Genomic DNA, 15,242 nt, shown 5'->3' on the forward strand with positions numbered 1-15,242 from the left:
TTTGACGAGCAACTTCCTTTCTTGTAAACTGTGTATCAGGAAACAGCTTGTTGATATTTAACCATAGTAAAACAAACCGGCTACTTGCTTTAATGCTCCAAAATAAGTTACTGCTAAAATCCATACAGCAGATATGCATCACCATGGCAACAACACCCACAAAGAGAATACAAAACATTGCATAACCAAGGTTATTTTCCAAGGTTCTTGTTGTTAGAAGGGAGTTTTCTTGTAGCACTATCACCAAAATACATTTTCATGTTGGCTTTCTATTGGATTTGTTGTCGAAGGAGCATAATCCATAAAACAGTATTTTAGTAGAAAACATTGCAGCATATAATCCAAGGCCACCAAGTGTGATCCCCCTGACCACCAAACCCCAATCATGTCTGAGTTGCCCTTGAGCAAGGCACCTCATTCCCCCAAATGTCTTGCTGTGTATTACTTGAATGCATGGCTTGTCAAAGTGTGAGACGGGACAGCTTGAGCAAAATAAAGACAAACTGAGGGAACCAAAATGCTTACAATGAGCAGAAAACCGCTACATATGCTTCAGAAATTAGTTTTTTCAGAGCATCGCCCCAACTGCAGGTTATTCTGTGCTACACAAACCCCTGCTGTCATGGGTGAAATGCTTGTTAACAAAGCAAATCTACTCGGCAAACTTTTCTAAACTATTGACAGAACTTTTTCTGCGTGTATAACAGCAAAAAGAAAGAAAGGGCAAGGGAGTGAGTGGGAGGAGGCAAAAAGTTGCCAGAGAAAGTTCCTACTTGAGCTCCGCTGGAGAGCAACATGTGTGCCTTGTTTTAACTCTTGCAAACTGGAGTGGTGTAAGAGGGTGAAAGTACCAGAGGGAAGGGTCACTGAGTGAGAGAAACATCCCTCTCATCATTTTCAGAACGTTTCTCTAAAAAGATCTTAAGGTTCACGCCTGACTTCATCTTGATTCTTTTACGGAGCACATGGGCAGCAGCAGCTGGGCACAGCAACTTACACCACCGTTGTTTCCAGATGGATTTGGATGCTGAGCACTGGAGTTAGAATGCATCCTCGTGTGGAAAAGCGGGAGAAGGAACGAAGGCCTCTGGATGGAAGAGCTACCAGAAGAGCAGAAGAGAAAGTTTTAGTTGACAAAGACGGAAGCAAAAACACGCTTGACACGTTTGCTTTCTGAAGAGTATAAACCGTATTCCCTCCTCTCCAACCTGAGATGGGCTGCTTGCTGGGCCTGACGCTGGCCTACCTGGCCCACCTGGCAGCCTGCGTAATGGGCTTGGAGCGCCAGCAGCACCAGGTGCAGCACGGCCCCTGCAGCTACACCTTCATCCTCCCTGAGGTAGAACATTGCCAGCCACCGAAGAACTTTGAGTTCTCTAACACTCTCCAGGGGGACTCCCCAGCCAAGGTCAAATCTGGTGTGAGTCAGTCCACTCTCGGCAGGACCCAGAAGGACAGGTCCTCCTGGCAGGAGAGGAAACTGGAGCGTCTGGAGACTGCCATGGAGAATAACACCCAGTGGCTGCAGAAGGTAAAGTTGCTTGATCTGTTAACACATAACAATGCATGGCTTATTTATATTTAAATGACTTATTTATGTTTTCTGTGCAACTTTTTGGCTTGGTTTGATGTATTGTATATATTTATTCAAATGTGTTGGACGATTTCCACATTAAATTTGGGTCAGAATCTGACTTGCCAAAGTCCTTGAGACCCTTGAATGGCCCTATATAAATCCTAATCGTCATTATTATTCTTATTATTTAGCTGATCATTTATCATGAATGCAATTTTAAAAGATGATATCATGTCATGGATCAGTTAATTCACCATGTTAGAATGAAATCAGGTTGTTTATGTGATGCATTGTCTGCCTTGTTGTCAGATGCAATGCCAGATCGAAATCCTGATTGTAGTTTTAAATTTACAGCTTTCTCTTGTGACAAATGTTTGAATCTTTGCGGTGGTCTGCGAATTCTCAGTGCTCTTGTTTTTATATGATCTATTTTAGTATGCAGAGCTTCAAAAGACCCCAGGAAAATAACCCCAATAAATCCAAAGATGACAACATCTGTAGACAAACTGTGATTATTGATAAGTTCCGGGTTTAACTGAGACTTCCTGGAAGCTCACTGCACGCATGTCTGGCTCAGTGTCAATGTCTGGTGTATGCATGCGTGTCTCTTCATTCAAGAGCCCTTGGATGTCAGAAAGAAATCCCTGTTGCATGGAAGCGAAGAAAGACAAGCCTGCTGATATGATATGGTGCCAAATATGTCCTCACACTGTTAAGCCTTTTAAATCAGTATTTAACCGCCACGGGCAACAAATAAACAGCAATCTTGACTCATGTTTTAGCACCTCTTCAGCCAAAGTTGAATGAGCTTAACTTGGCTCCCACAGAAATGTGACATAATGGTGTTTATTGGAATGAGTGTTTATCTGTGGGAGGCATAGATTGCACATCCTCTCGCTTGGTGTTTGGGAAGTGTGGTTCTATTTAGCCTGGATTATGACTCAAACGAAGCGATGCGATTAAAAGTTGGTGCACAATAGTGTTTGCGTTGCTCAGGTCATCAGAGCACAGAGCACAGCATTGGCCTATTGTGCCGGATAGACGCCATTCCTCTCCACCCGTCTCTCCATTCTTGTCTGTAGCACTGTCAATATTTATGCATTAATCCCTCAACCATTCATTTGCTGGCCCGGGAGCAAGCGTTATCATATTTCAGAATTTTAAAATAGAATATTATGAATACCAAAGCTAACTACCCTGACCAAAACAATATTTTTTCTTTGCATTCTCTCCCAGCCCTCACATGCACTTCAGAGATAATAAGTCCTTTTAGCCCGCACCTTGACTTGTCAGCCACCAGATTTCCTATACTCTTTTTCTCTCCTCATGGCCAGCATCCACAAACACATACGTAAAAAAACACTCTCCAAATTCCCATGTGCACACTCTGTCTGAAGCTCAAGTCTGTGAACCGAGGACCAACCTACCAGGCCAAGCATCCCCCTTGAGGCCACACAGTATGCATGAGAGTCTGAGAGATGGCGAAAGACCGAGGTGAAGCGCTTGTTCTTTATGTGCTTTGTGCAGATAACATGGCTAAACTATAGAATACACAAGCATTTTATACCATGCATGTATATATAGTAGTTTAATTCCTTATAGATGCAAAACATTCCCCATAAAACCACCTCCAGTCAGTCAACTGGTAATCCCCACCAGGGGATACGTAAAGGATAACATAGACAGCCTTCTTAAGAATGTGCATGGTGGTGTAATGCCCATTAAACAAGTCTGCAAAGCTGTTTTAGAACCCCACAGAGCCCTTTTAAAGACATGCATTCACTTCAGTTTGGTATGGTACGCATTTCTTTAAAATGATATTCTTAAAAGTTCCGTGCACTTTAACACAACTGTACAACTCACAAAATGTGACTTTCGACAACAAAGTTTACAGTACATTCTGAGAAAAAAACTTTTAAAAAAAACGGAATGTTGTATGTCCTGCATTGCGGTGCTGGGATTCTGTCTGCTCCTTAATAGGATGAACTAAAGTAGAACTTGGTACAAATGCAGCGTATCAACTACCCAAATGCTAGAGGCATGTGTGTGCCTGTGTTTCTGCAACAGATCTGTGGGATACCACTCAAAGCTCCCCTGGGACGCTATGACCCTTACTGTGGACCATCTAACCAAGACTATTTGAAAGAACCCCTCAGCACACACAAACCTAACAGCGCATATCCTCCACAAAGTGAACGAGTGCAAGGGGACTGGATTAATTTCCCAAATTCCTTCTCAGGAGTTTTCTAAGAGGGAAGTCAAGTTTGTTTTCTTTTTTGTTCAAGCCCCCAACGTGACCTCCCGCCTGGTCCTCTTTTACTCACTCTCTCTGCTGCCTTGACGGGTTGAGGGGTGGGTGGGGCAACCGCAACAGAAGGGAAGTGAGCTTGTTTTTGTTTTTGCTTTTAATAGTCTCTCCCGCTTATGCAAATGTCGACATATTTTGCAGCGATCAGGGAGGCCAGGTTAACCTCACTGAACCGGTATCCTGTGTTAGATGCAAATGCTTACACTTTGTTATGTCGTGTAAAAATGCAAAAGGCAAATGCATACACCTTGTTATGTCGGGTAAAAATCCAAAAGGCAAATCAATTCTGTCCCAGACCGTTGCCTTCATAATCACCATGGTGTGCCTCCTCCCTGGTAATTGTAAGTGAGAACAAATGGGTCTAATGGCGAGACAATTAAGATACAAATGCATCTCTCTTTCTTTTTCATTTGTGCCGTTTAGAAACATTAAGAAAGAATTAGGCTTCATCCCAAATGTGATTTAGTGGGTGCAGGGTGCAGTGGGCTACAAAGCAGCAATTAGTGCAATCCTGGACTTGTGAATGGCGCTCCATTACAGAAAGCCCTAATAAGAGGGCTTGGACTTGGACAACATGGCTGGCTGATTACGATACAAGGATCTTGGGTTCTTCCATCAGAGCAGGCTTTAATCCGTTTGGTCATCACTTCACATGTTGCAAAAGTTGGATTTAAAGAACAAAAGGAAAGGTTAGAGACACAGCAAGAGGACAGAAGGGACTAACAGAGAAGAATTACTACACCACAAAAAATATTATTGCCAATTCATCTCCATTTGCTTCTTTGGGTCATTGTTTTATACTTCATAAAATATTGAGCAATTTCCATTGGATGCAGTCTCATTTGAATTCATGCAGCTACCCATTCATTAGCTGTATGGAAACCTTTGAGACTTGATATCCTCTGATATGTCCCTTTTGGTATAATGTGTGAAGCCTCACGCTCAAATGTGTGGTATATTAACGAGGCAACGTTGTTTTGCTTCAGCTGGAGAACTTCATCCAGGAGAATGTTCGCTCCGGTGTCGAGGAGATGAAAAGAACGGCCGTGCACACTCACACTGCCGCCATGTTGGAGATGGGAACCAACCTCCTCAGTCAGTCGGCAGAGCAAACTCGCAAACTGACCGATGTTGAGACCCAGGTGAGGACGCTGGGGAGGCTTGAGCTAGCTAAAAACAGACGCACATAATTTTTCTACATCCTGTATAAATATCTGCGTCGCTGTTTTTTTTGTGTGGTTTCAACTGTAACCTCAAATCATGGCGGCCCAAGTTCCCATGTGAAATTCAAATTTTAAATCATGGGTACGTTTCACAATGTTCCATATGTTCTATTATAACATACAGTACACCATAGCAGTTAATCTCATCTCTCTCCAAACACTGCATGTACCGTAGGTATTAAACCAGACGAGTCGGCTGGAGATTCAGCTGCTGGAGTACTCACTTTTTACCAACCGTCTGGAGAAGCACATTCTCCTGCAGACTCAGGAGATCTCACGCCTCGGTGACAAAAACAGGTGAGCACACATAGACGTGCTTAAAATATAAATCCAGCTTGAGCCTTTTTTGGCAGCGGAAGGAAGCCATTCAGGGTTGGAATTTTGATATCCAGCACTCACACTACTTTTAGTCCATTATGCCATCGTGTCATGTTGTTAGTTAGTATGCTTTCTTTTCCATAACAGGAGCCCGCTTTAAACCGTATGTCCGGCACCAGTTAAATATTCTGAATGATCTGAAATGGCTCGAGTAACTGTTGAAAGCAACTGTTGTCATATGCAACAAATGCTAAAGTCTCAAATTAGCAAAATCAAAAAGACAAGGCACATTTGCACAGATTAAAGATATGCAAATCAAGAATATATTTCACAAATTCTGCTTCATATAAAAAAGCTTTTAAAACGATTAAAAAAAATATAATAATTCTCACTTTTTATTATTTTGACCATACTGTTATTTAAATGTTTATGTAAAAACACACTAAAAACTGTTTTATATGCTTCTCGTCTCTCATACAGCTGCAAAATATCAATATAACAAGTCATATGTGATCTTCATAATAATAATAGTAATTATTATTATTATTATTGCTATTATTAGATTCAAGATTCAAGAGTTTTATTGTCATATGCACCGTAGAACAATGAATGCAATGAAATTCTTGTTCTGTTCATTCTCCCAAAAAAGAAAGAAAACACAAGAAAATAAATAAGAACATAAGAAACATTAATACCAATAAATTAAGCAACAAGAACAGAAGAGACATGAATACCAATGAACAAATAATTAAATAATTATGAGTGTGTGTGTGTGTCGTGTGCGGCGTGTGTGAGTGCCTCGTTAAGAAGCCTGATGGCCTGTGGGTAAAAGCTGTTCGCCAGTCTTGTGGTCCTGGGCTTCAAACTCCTGTAGCGTCTGCCTGACGCTTATTATGCATCAAATTAAAAATAATAAACAAATGATCAGAAATAAAAATGACAAATGATAACCAAAGATTATTGAAAAAATGTTCTTTCGTGAAAATAGAATGCTTTTTATATTCTATAGTTCTTATATTATCCTGTGAGTGTACTGTACGTGCAAACTATTTCCTTTTGTTACAACTAGGAAAGAATATCAGCATGAACCCAATCCAATCTGACCAAGACATCGCACTCACAATATAATATGAATTGTGTGAGCATGTGGAAGTGCGTGTGTCTGTGCAGCATAAAAAGGCAAAGCTCGCTAGGAGGGGTTTCCTGCTCTTCTCACTAGGAACACAGGAACATGAGGTCAGCTTTTGGTCACGGGGGGTGAAAGGTCGGTCAACAGTCAGCGTGAAAATAGTGGGTGTTTTTGTTGCGCTTGTGTGCTGATTGTTTATCATTCCATCTTTTCACCAAACGCCACCGCCAACGTTGTCACCTGTTACACATCTGGTACTGCTTGTTCCCGTTCTGCCCTATGGCTCCTTTGGTTTATTATAATACAAATGAATAAATAAATATATATCCGTGGCTGTACACACCATAGTAGGGTGTGTGTTATTCGAAACGTCTCGTAGACCTACTGAGAGACAGCTGTGAAATATTGTGCAAAGGCAGGGAGGTCACAACATGCATACATATTCCAATGTTGCGGGTTGTTCGCTATATGATTCACACCCCTGCAAACTACAATCACAATGTTTATACAATTTCCCTGAATATTAAAAGACCACTGCTAAATTGCTCATCGTTCATCCATTTAAATTTGTTTATTTATTCTAACCGAACAAAATGATGGACAATATGCTTCTAATGACTTGGTTTTACCTGTGACATTGTTCAGTTTTCTGGAGCAGAGGCTCTTGACGCTGGAGGCCCGCTATGGGATGGAGTTGCAGGGCTTGCAAAGAGAAAAGCAACAGTTGCAGGAGCTGATGCAAAGGCAGAGCCGTCTGGTCAGCCAGCTCCAGGGCGAACTGGGCAGCGCAACTCTCAACAGCACGTTGCTGCAGAGACAGCAAGCTTTGCTCACTGACACAGTGGGGCAGCTCCTGGCTTTGGTCCATCATTGCAATGGTAAGACTGGCTTTAAGGAGACTTAAACAAGCGAACAAATATGGTAAATGCTCAAATTATGGCTTGGGAGTTGGATGTCAGGGAGGATGGGTGGTCAATTAGAAATTGCCAGTAATTGGAAAGAAACTCTTATTTTTTTAATTTAAAAAATTCCATGTACAAAAACTAAATTTTAAAACTTTTATAATGATTTTGAGTGCATGAGAACGTGGAAATGTTTTCTTTGATCACATTATAATTAGCAAGCATAATGCACAACACAGCAGTAACAGAACCGATGTTGTAATAGGAGCAAAGTGAAAACTGCTCAGCCAGGAATAATGACTTCATTGTAAAGACCAGTACGCAGAGTGGAATATGCATGAGTTTCACACCAACAGCTGAGCAGCACAAACACAGACCGTGACAGAGCATTTTTATGCTTGAAAATGCTTAGTTTAGGCAAAAAAAAATGTAAAATTAGCTTCAACATGCATAGATTTAGACTAATAATAGGCCTTAATCAACCACGAAACAGCATAATTTATTAGTTAACAATAGTGATAGAGTGAAGCCGTGAAATTCGAACCACAAATTGGCGAGGGACGACTGTACTTCAAATGCAGCTACAGCCACCTCGTGTACTTAATAAAAATAATAGGAAGTTGCCCACAGCCACAGCTGTTTATAAATGTTACTTATGTTCACCAGCGACCAGAGCAGAATCTGTGATTCATTGAATAGAACATTTACAGTAGCATACATAAACATAACTGTATTTTTTTCTTCAGAAATCTCCAATGTACCCAAGGAGGAGCCGCTAACTTTCAGGGACTGTGCAGAGATTCTGCAGTCGGGACAAACAGCAAGTGGAATATATAGCATCCGCCTCCCCAACTCCACTCACTCTGTCAAGGTAGAGCAACTCTAAAGGTCATTCATCTTCTCCGATAAACGTCACCTAAATGTCCGTGACAGGAACTCGTGTCAAAATATTTAGTATGGACTATATTTTGGAAAATACGCCATGCAGTTTTGTGAAAATATTAAGCATGACTTCCCGAAGGCTTGATTTTGAGGTTGTGTGACAGAAGAACTCAGGAAAACTGCCACAGAATTTGCTAACTCGACTGTGGCCTCCTCTCAGTCTGGTTAGGATTCCAGGCTGGCGTCGTCAAGATAGCGGCATTTTTATTATTCATTACTTTTACTTGCTAGTTGGCACCAAGATGCCTGTTCTACTGCTTCAACTCCTGTGGGCAAGGCAGCCAGGTGTTAGGTTGTTGTGCCATGTGTTTCCTGTCAACAGGGGCCAGTGTGCACTCCTAGTGATGCAAGCTATTACGGCCCGAATCATTGCTGCTTTCAGCCTATGCCACATATGAGCCTGGCAAGCTGGGTGGCTTCTATAAAGTGAAACAGATACACTTCTGCTATATTTTCCACACATGCAAACATGAGATACAGACACACTTGCAAAAGCAATAAACATGTGCCTCGTACAATGTACATTGTGTTCCAATGGACACACTAGATTTTCGAATGCACATAATATATAGAGACATAAAATGAATTCAAGGTACTCCAATGAGACGACATGCACTGGTGTGAATGAAAACATTCGACTTTCTAAAAGTTTAGTAACTCCTTGAGCTTGTTTTGAACCAGTAGCTGGAAACTGCTGATTTGCAAGATATATGCTTTAACGGTATGCATTTCATCGTAGGTGACTCAATGATGGCCAAATAGAGAGTATTTGAGGAACAAAATGTGCAATTTATAATCCCACACAGTATATGCAGAGAGTTCTTAATGGTGTGGTGGGCACATTAAGGCAAAGGACCAGTCTGCTTACTTTTTTCCAAGACAAAAGTCCTCGGTCTTATTAACCTTGATGTAGTGATGGTGGGAAAATGCTGAAAATATTTTCTTCAATGTCAAAAACCGCTGAAGTCCCAAGAGTATCTGTGCACATACCCGCATCCATACTGCATGACTCCTGAGACAAGCCATGCGGTTTTCCATTGCGCAATATTTACCAGCAATCCTCGTCTTTGTCCATGTTGCGGTCACAAGAGTTATAAAATAATAAATCTAACATCAAAATATGTTCCTTTGGAGTTCAATAAAATACATACATTGACATGCTGTATTTTTTTACATCAAATAATGTTATAGTTTGCTTTCATTTCTCAAGGTTTTCTGTGATATGAAGACCAGAGGAGGGGGGTGGACGGTTTTGCAGCATCGCAGAAATGGCTCCGTTGATTTCCATCGCGGATGGAAGGACTACAAATCGGTGGGTCCTGCGGAGGGTAGGGTGCATCATTATTCATAAAGCTGCTACGGATCAGTGTTCTGACACGGGGCAGGAGGTTTCGTTAACTATTCACATATGGTTTAGCGTGGAGTGGCGTGGGATCGCCGCCATACTGCGTGATCCCAGGTGACCTGTGGTTGTTGTGTTTGGCAGCCCTCGTGGTTTCTACCACTGCCAGTGTTATTGCACCTGCTCCTGCTCCCTTCTCGCTGTCGGACTCCCACACGTCCAAACATACACACACAAAACATGCATCTCAATGACCCACAACTCCACTTTTGCATCCATCATCATGATCTCAAACACACAGGCTACGATTATTTAGTTCCGCTGGCCACAGCTCTCGGTCAGCTTTTTGATTGAGTTTCTTAGCCACGCCAACAACAGTTTGGTCTGCAAGCAGAGGTGGGGGAAGACTTTGACCAGAGGGAAAGAAAAAACATGACAAATCCTTCAAGAACAATATTTTTACAAGGGATGGTAAATATTTGGCTCCAGTTGAGGCAAAGAGGCCCTGTAGATGGCAGAGAGCACACATTATTCTATCCTGGTCCCTGCTCCTAATCCCACGGACTGCAATCAATATCACTAAACTGTTGTGCCTAGGCCTGCAGGTCACTTGATAAATGTAACCTGACTCATACCTAATCCACTCTATATTCAGACCAATCACGGCAGTCAATGTGTGACAAAGTAACTCAAAATAACAAACAAGGAGATCACTTCCTTCATTTTTTTCTATGTAAAATACAAGAAAGATGTCAATTTTAAATGTCTCGCTGTGGCAGAGATCTGTACGTAGATAGATCAGTATAAACATGCACAGATACTGCTTCCAGACCACATTTTATCCAGCTCTGGTCTGATAAAGATTACCTCGAATGCACAATAAAGAAAATTCAGCTGTTTGTTTCCAGCGCTCTTCCACTTTTTTCAGTTCAATTTTTTTTTCAAGCCTAATTGTTGTGGAACCCCGAGGCCCTTGTTCATATCATATGCTTGCTTGCTGGTAGGTTTCATCAGGTCTTTATACTTGTATGAAAATAAATTATTGTGATTTAAGGCAACAATAGGTCTTTTCATTTTGCACGTATCTCATGGTTACAGTTTTTTTTTTAAATTTTCCTGCTGCTAATTGAGTTCAGAGTCGAGTTTTAGCTTTGCGTGGGTGACTACAGCAACAGTAGCCTGTGTTTTCCGTGCGCGTTCCAGCGATCAAGTCTGCCATTTGTGTGTCTACCAAACATTCCAGTTTAATTACTGACACGTCCTATGAATGCATTTTCTAAATGCCTTATTTTACTTTATTTAGCCGTGTTTCTGCTTGAAAATGCTTAATTAGGCATAAAAAATATGTAAAATGTGCTTCAACATGCACATTTTTGGATGCATAATAGGCCATATTCAAGCTCAAAACTGCATAATTTTTGAAAAAACGTGATAGAGTGAAGCCGCGAAATGCAAACCGCAAAGTGGCAATGGACGACTTTATGTCCAAATTTTGCCATTGATATACCCTGTACTTGTGCTTGTGTATAGTTTACAGTGAATGTACCCACAAAGTAATTGTTTAAAGTACTCAGAGTGTGCATTGAAAGTATATTAAGACAAATCTGAGCCTCAACTGCCTCCACACTGGAGTTGACTACTTCACTTTGCCAAGTCTCCTGCCATCGGGATGATAAATGTGACTAAATTTAGTTACATTATCTTATTAACTGCAAAGACACTTGGCAGGTCCTTGGCAAAACCACGAGCTCATTAAAACATGTTCTTTCTCCTCTTTGTCTTTGTGGCCGATCCAGGGATTTGGAGAGCCTTCTGGGGAACATTGGCTGGGAAATGACATCATCCATAAGCTGACCAGATCCGGAGAATATAGTCTGCATGTTCAATTGAAGGACAAAGACGGGAATGAGGCCTACTCGCACTATGACCGCTTCTACGTAGACGGGGAAAACCGTAACTACAGGTTAGAAAATCTTTGCAAATACCTTAATATGACTTCACTTTAAACAAACAGCCATTGTTTGACTCATTAAAATCCCAAAAGCAATTAAACAGTGAGATTTAAATGATGAAAAGCGCATTCACATGCACAATTCAAAATGCTCCTTTCACGCTGTTTGTGAGGTTCAAAGTATATCAAAAGATAAGAAACAAGTCTACATCCTTTCCCCCCCTTTTCTGAAACCTCAAATAATTTAAGAATGGCATTCAAAAGGAAGCACACACATGTGGGAACACCTTTTAGAAATATTTTCCCTCACTTCAGTTACCGCTGCCCTTGATATCCCCACAGTAATTGGAATTTAACACGGGAGTTAATGCAGGATGTGACAAACCACAACTCAAACAAATACTTCAATGACTCACAAGATTATGCGTGGGTGCACCGAGGCAGAAATGACATCAGAACTCCAAAATAGCGGCATTTAGATTTTACGTGCATTTCAAAGTGATTGTTTCTGACAGTACTTACGGAAGGATGACATGGGGGTGCATTTTCCAAGAGCTGTGGTAGTGAAGATAATTCAGTTTGGTTCATTTTGTGCAACATAATTAGCTCAATAAAAGTCTATGTCACAATATTGCCTCGGGGCTGTATTGTGTGAAGCGAAGCACCTGAGTGAATGTGCTTGCTACTTGTCAAATCTTATTTTTTACTAGTTTAGTGTTTACCAGATGGGTTCATATGCACAAGTTAGGTGACGAAAACATGTAATTATTGATAACTAACACATTAATACTTTCTAAAGGGCCATATGAGGTAGTCTGATAGCTTTTTTTGACACGTTCTTTCTTGGCTTTCCCTGGAAACATACAAATCCAAGAGGAGGGTTATTCATTACCCATCACAAACATTCGCCCTGCGCTGTAGTGGAGGTCACATAACTTACAGGGTGAGAGTCCTGTACTAATGAGAAGGCATGACAGGGTGGAAGCCAGGCCAGACCTCCCCCGTCTGCACCCTTCAAAGCAGCGCTGACCCACGCAGAACGACACAAAACCACACAGAAATGGGCATATGACACATGAAAATGAGTGACTAAGAAAGTTTGTTCCAAGCAGCGCTGCATGGAGGAGAAATAATGAGAACTTGTTTGGATTTTGGTTTTGGATTGATGTTAGCTGGCGACAAACCACATTTTGAATACTGGACTGTGAGTCGCATGACCTATGAAAAATAATAGACGTTACCAGGCAATTATGTTTGCTGACATTTAGAGCTGTCAATGACTTTAATGTAAATGAAAGTACATTTCTCTTGTTTTTTTTTATGAATAGTGTGAATTGTACCCCTCCTTCCCTTTTTTTTCCCCAACCCAGCCTTCACACCGAGGGTTTCAGCGGCACAGCTGGGCGGACCAACAGCATGACCCACAGTGGCACCCAGTTCAGCACCAAGGACAGAGATAACGACCGCTGCACCTGCAAGTGTGCACAGCTCGCCTCTGGAGGTACGGATATTCCATCGCAATGCACCTAACAATGTCGCTCTGTTTTCAACATTTCTATGAATCTCTCTTTGCATTTTCACTATCCTTCTTCTGCTTCCTGCTCAGTTTTTTATTTTCACTCTAAATGATGTCCTCCAAAAGCTTATTATCTGATTCAAATAGCCTCGGGTGTCTCGGCATGTGAGTCTGCCCTTCATTGAGATCACACCTCCCCTTGCATATGTGGTTTCCTATATTTTAGCATGAATAGTCAGAGATTTTTTCTAGAAGCCATCTGTTCAGGTTTTATTGATTTGTCTCCTTGCATGCAAGTTTTATTACATTTTACCTCTCATTAGTCTCAAAAAACGTGTCTTCATGCTCATCTGTTTTAGAGCCAGCAGCAGATTTTCCCTTGACATCAGTTACATCTAGTTTGTGGAGGAATATAAGTATAGTAGTACAGTATATTGGCCACTGTCAGCCGTGTCTTATTGTGTCCAATAAGTCAGACTAGATCCCTAAATTTTGCTGTTTCTTCCCCAGGTTGGTGGTTTGAGGCTTGTGGACCATCCAACCTGAACGGTGTGTATTACCCCGGCTCATCCAATGTGGTGCGCTACAACGGCATTAAGTGGTACTATTGGAAAGGGCCAAATCTGATGGCTACCATGACGACCATGATGGTGCGGCCAGCAAACTTATGATTGACTGCTATTTTAAGTCAGACGTTCCTCCCTGATAAATGTAATGGATATCGCCGCAATATTGGAACGTGTGAGACGCTTAAAGACTCCCGGCAAGGAGACATGGTCCAAATAACCTCCCGAGAGTGGACTTGAGGGGTTCAACTGAGAAAACAGTGTAGATTAACTGTCTATATTGAAACTGAAATAACAAAACTGAATTATACATTGTAACATAAAGTTCACAGGTATAGCTTTCACTGAGATTTTGATGGCATTTTATAATATGACATCAGTGATTTCATCATTATAATACCAGTAAAACTATGACAGCCATAATAAACACGTCTGCCCTTCCGAAGGGGCTTTACAGAGTGAAACATCCCACTTCTTTACTGTCCTGGCTCTCATAAAATTCAAATTTGTGAGTGATTTAGCTTGTAAAACGTACATCAAGTGTGATTTATAGTAGATGATAAAATGTTATAACATCTTGGGACAGTTAAAAAGAAAATAGCATGTGTATTTTCCGTGGCTATAGGGTGGCCTGATACTCTTGCCTTGCACAGCTGATGGCATAAATTACCTAGCAGCAGCGGTCCCTGCAGTATCTATTAGCTTGTAAATGCTTTCCACCTGTGCACAGTGAGCGTGGCGACACAGGAGGACAAGGACTGCTAATTGTTTCAGTTCATCATGGACAGAAACAACACGTCTGACTGACATCTGGTGATGTAGCAGCCAGCTTAATGAACTGGAGAAGTGACATGTTTATTACAGTCAGTTGGTGATATTGTCCACAGAAAAGAAACCTCCAGCTTACCGATTATGTAAAAATATCCGCCGTCTTCTCTGCAAATTGACGTTCTGTGTGAGGCCTCACTGAACCTTCGAAGGACTCAACCAGGCTTAAACTGCCTTTGATTTACTGCTCTATTAGGAAAGATGCAAGCAGATGTTCACACTGTAAAACTGCTGTAAAGAATGTGGCACTGTTCTAAAGCCTGAGTCAGTATTATCAGCATGAAAATGTGATATAATTACACCGTAAACTGTGTAGAAATACAGATGATACAAACAATCACACATGCAGCACTGGTGACAATACACACCGCACACACGCTGCTGACATGCAGTGACCCCGTTGCTAAACAAGTTTATTAGAGCCTCCAAGGACTGGACAGGCGATAGATCACAATGGTGGGGGAGCGAGGAATGAATCCATCAAAGCGACTTTAATAAAGTCTAGATTTGGCCGACTGTCTCAACAGATGAAATGGTGGTGTTCAGGTCCAATGAAGCACACGCTCAACTTATCCCAATCCCTGTTTATTAGACGGGTTATTTGACGGAAATAAACGGCAAAAAGGGAATTTGGAAATAAG

General features: G+C 41.4%; 1 protein-coding gene across 1 annotated transcript; it reads left to right on the forward strand.

The window, feature by feature from the left end:
• The first annotated feature begins 1,191 nt into the window (after positions 1-1,191).
• Positions 1,192-14,668, forward strand: angpt2b (angiopoietin 2b). The gene is made up of 9 exons (XM_054764002.1): positions 1,192-1,531; positions 4,871-5,026; positions 5,283-5,404; positions 7,200-7,432; positions 8,203-8,327; positions 9,609-9,710; positions 11,537-11,703; positions 13,062-13,192; positions 13,718-14,668. The coding sequence occupies exons 1-9, from the start codon at positions 1,214-1,216 to the stop codon at positions 13,876-13,878; spliced, it is 1,515 nt and encodes a 504-aa protein (XP_054619977.1). The 5' UTR covers positions 1,192-1,213; the 3' UTR covers positions 13,879-14,668.
• Positions 14,669-15,242: the final 574 nt, after the last annotated feature.

The sequence above is a fragment of the Dunckerocampus dactyliophorus genome, chromosome 20 (assembly GCF_027744805.1).
Source record: "Dunckerocampus dactyliophorus isolate RoL2022-P2 chromosome 20, RoL_Ddac_1.1, whole genome shotgun sequence".
Classification (NCBI taxonomy): Eukaryota; Metazoa; Chordata; class Actinopteri; order Syngnathiformes; family Syngnathidae; genus Dunckerocampus; species Dunckerocampus dactyliophorus.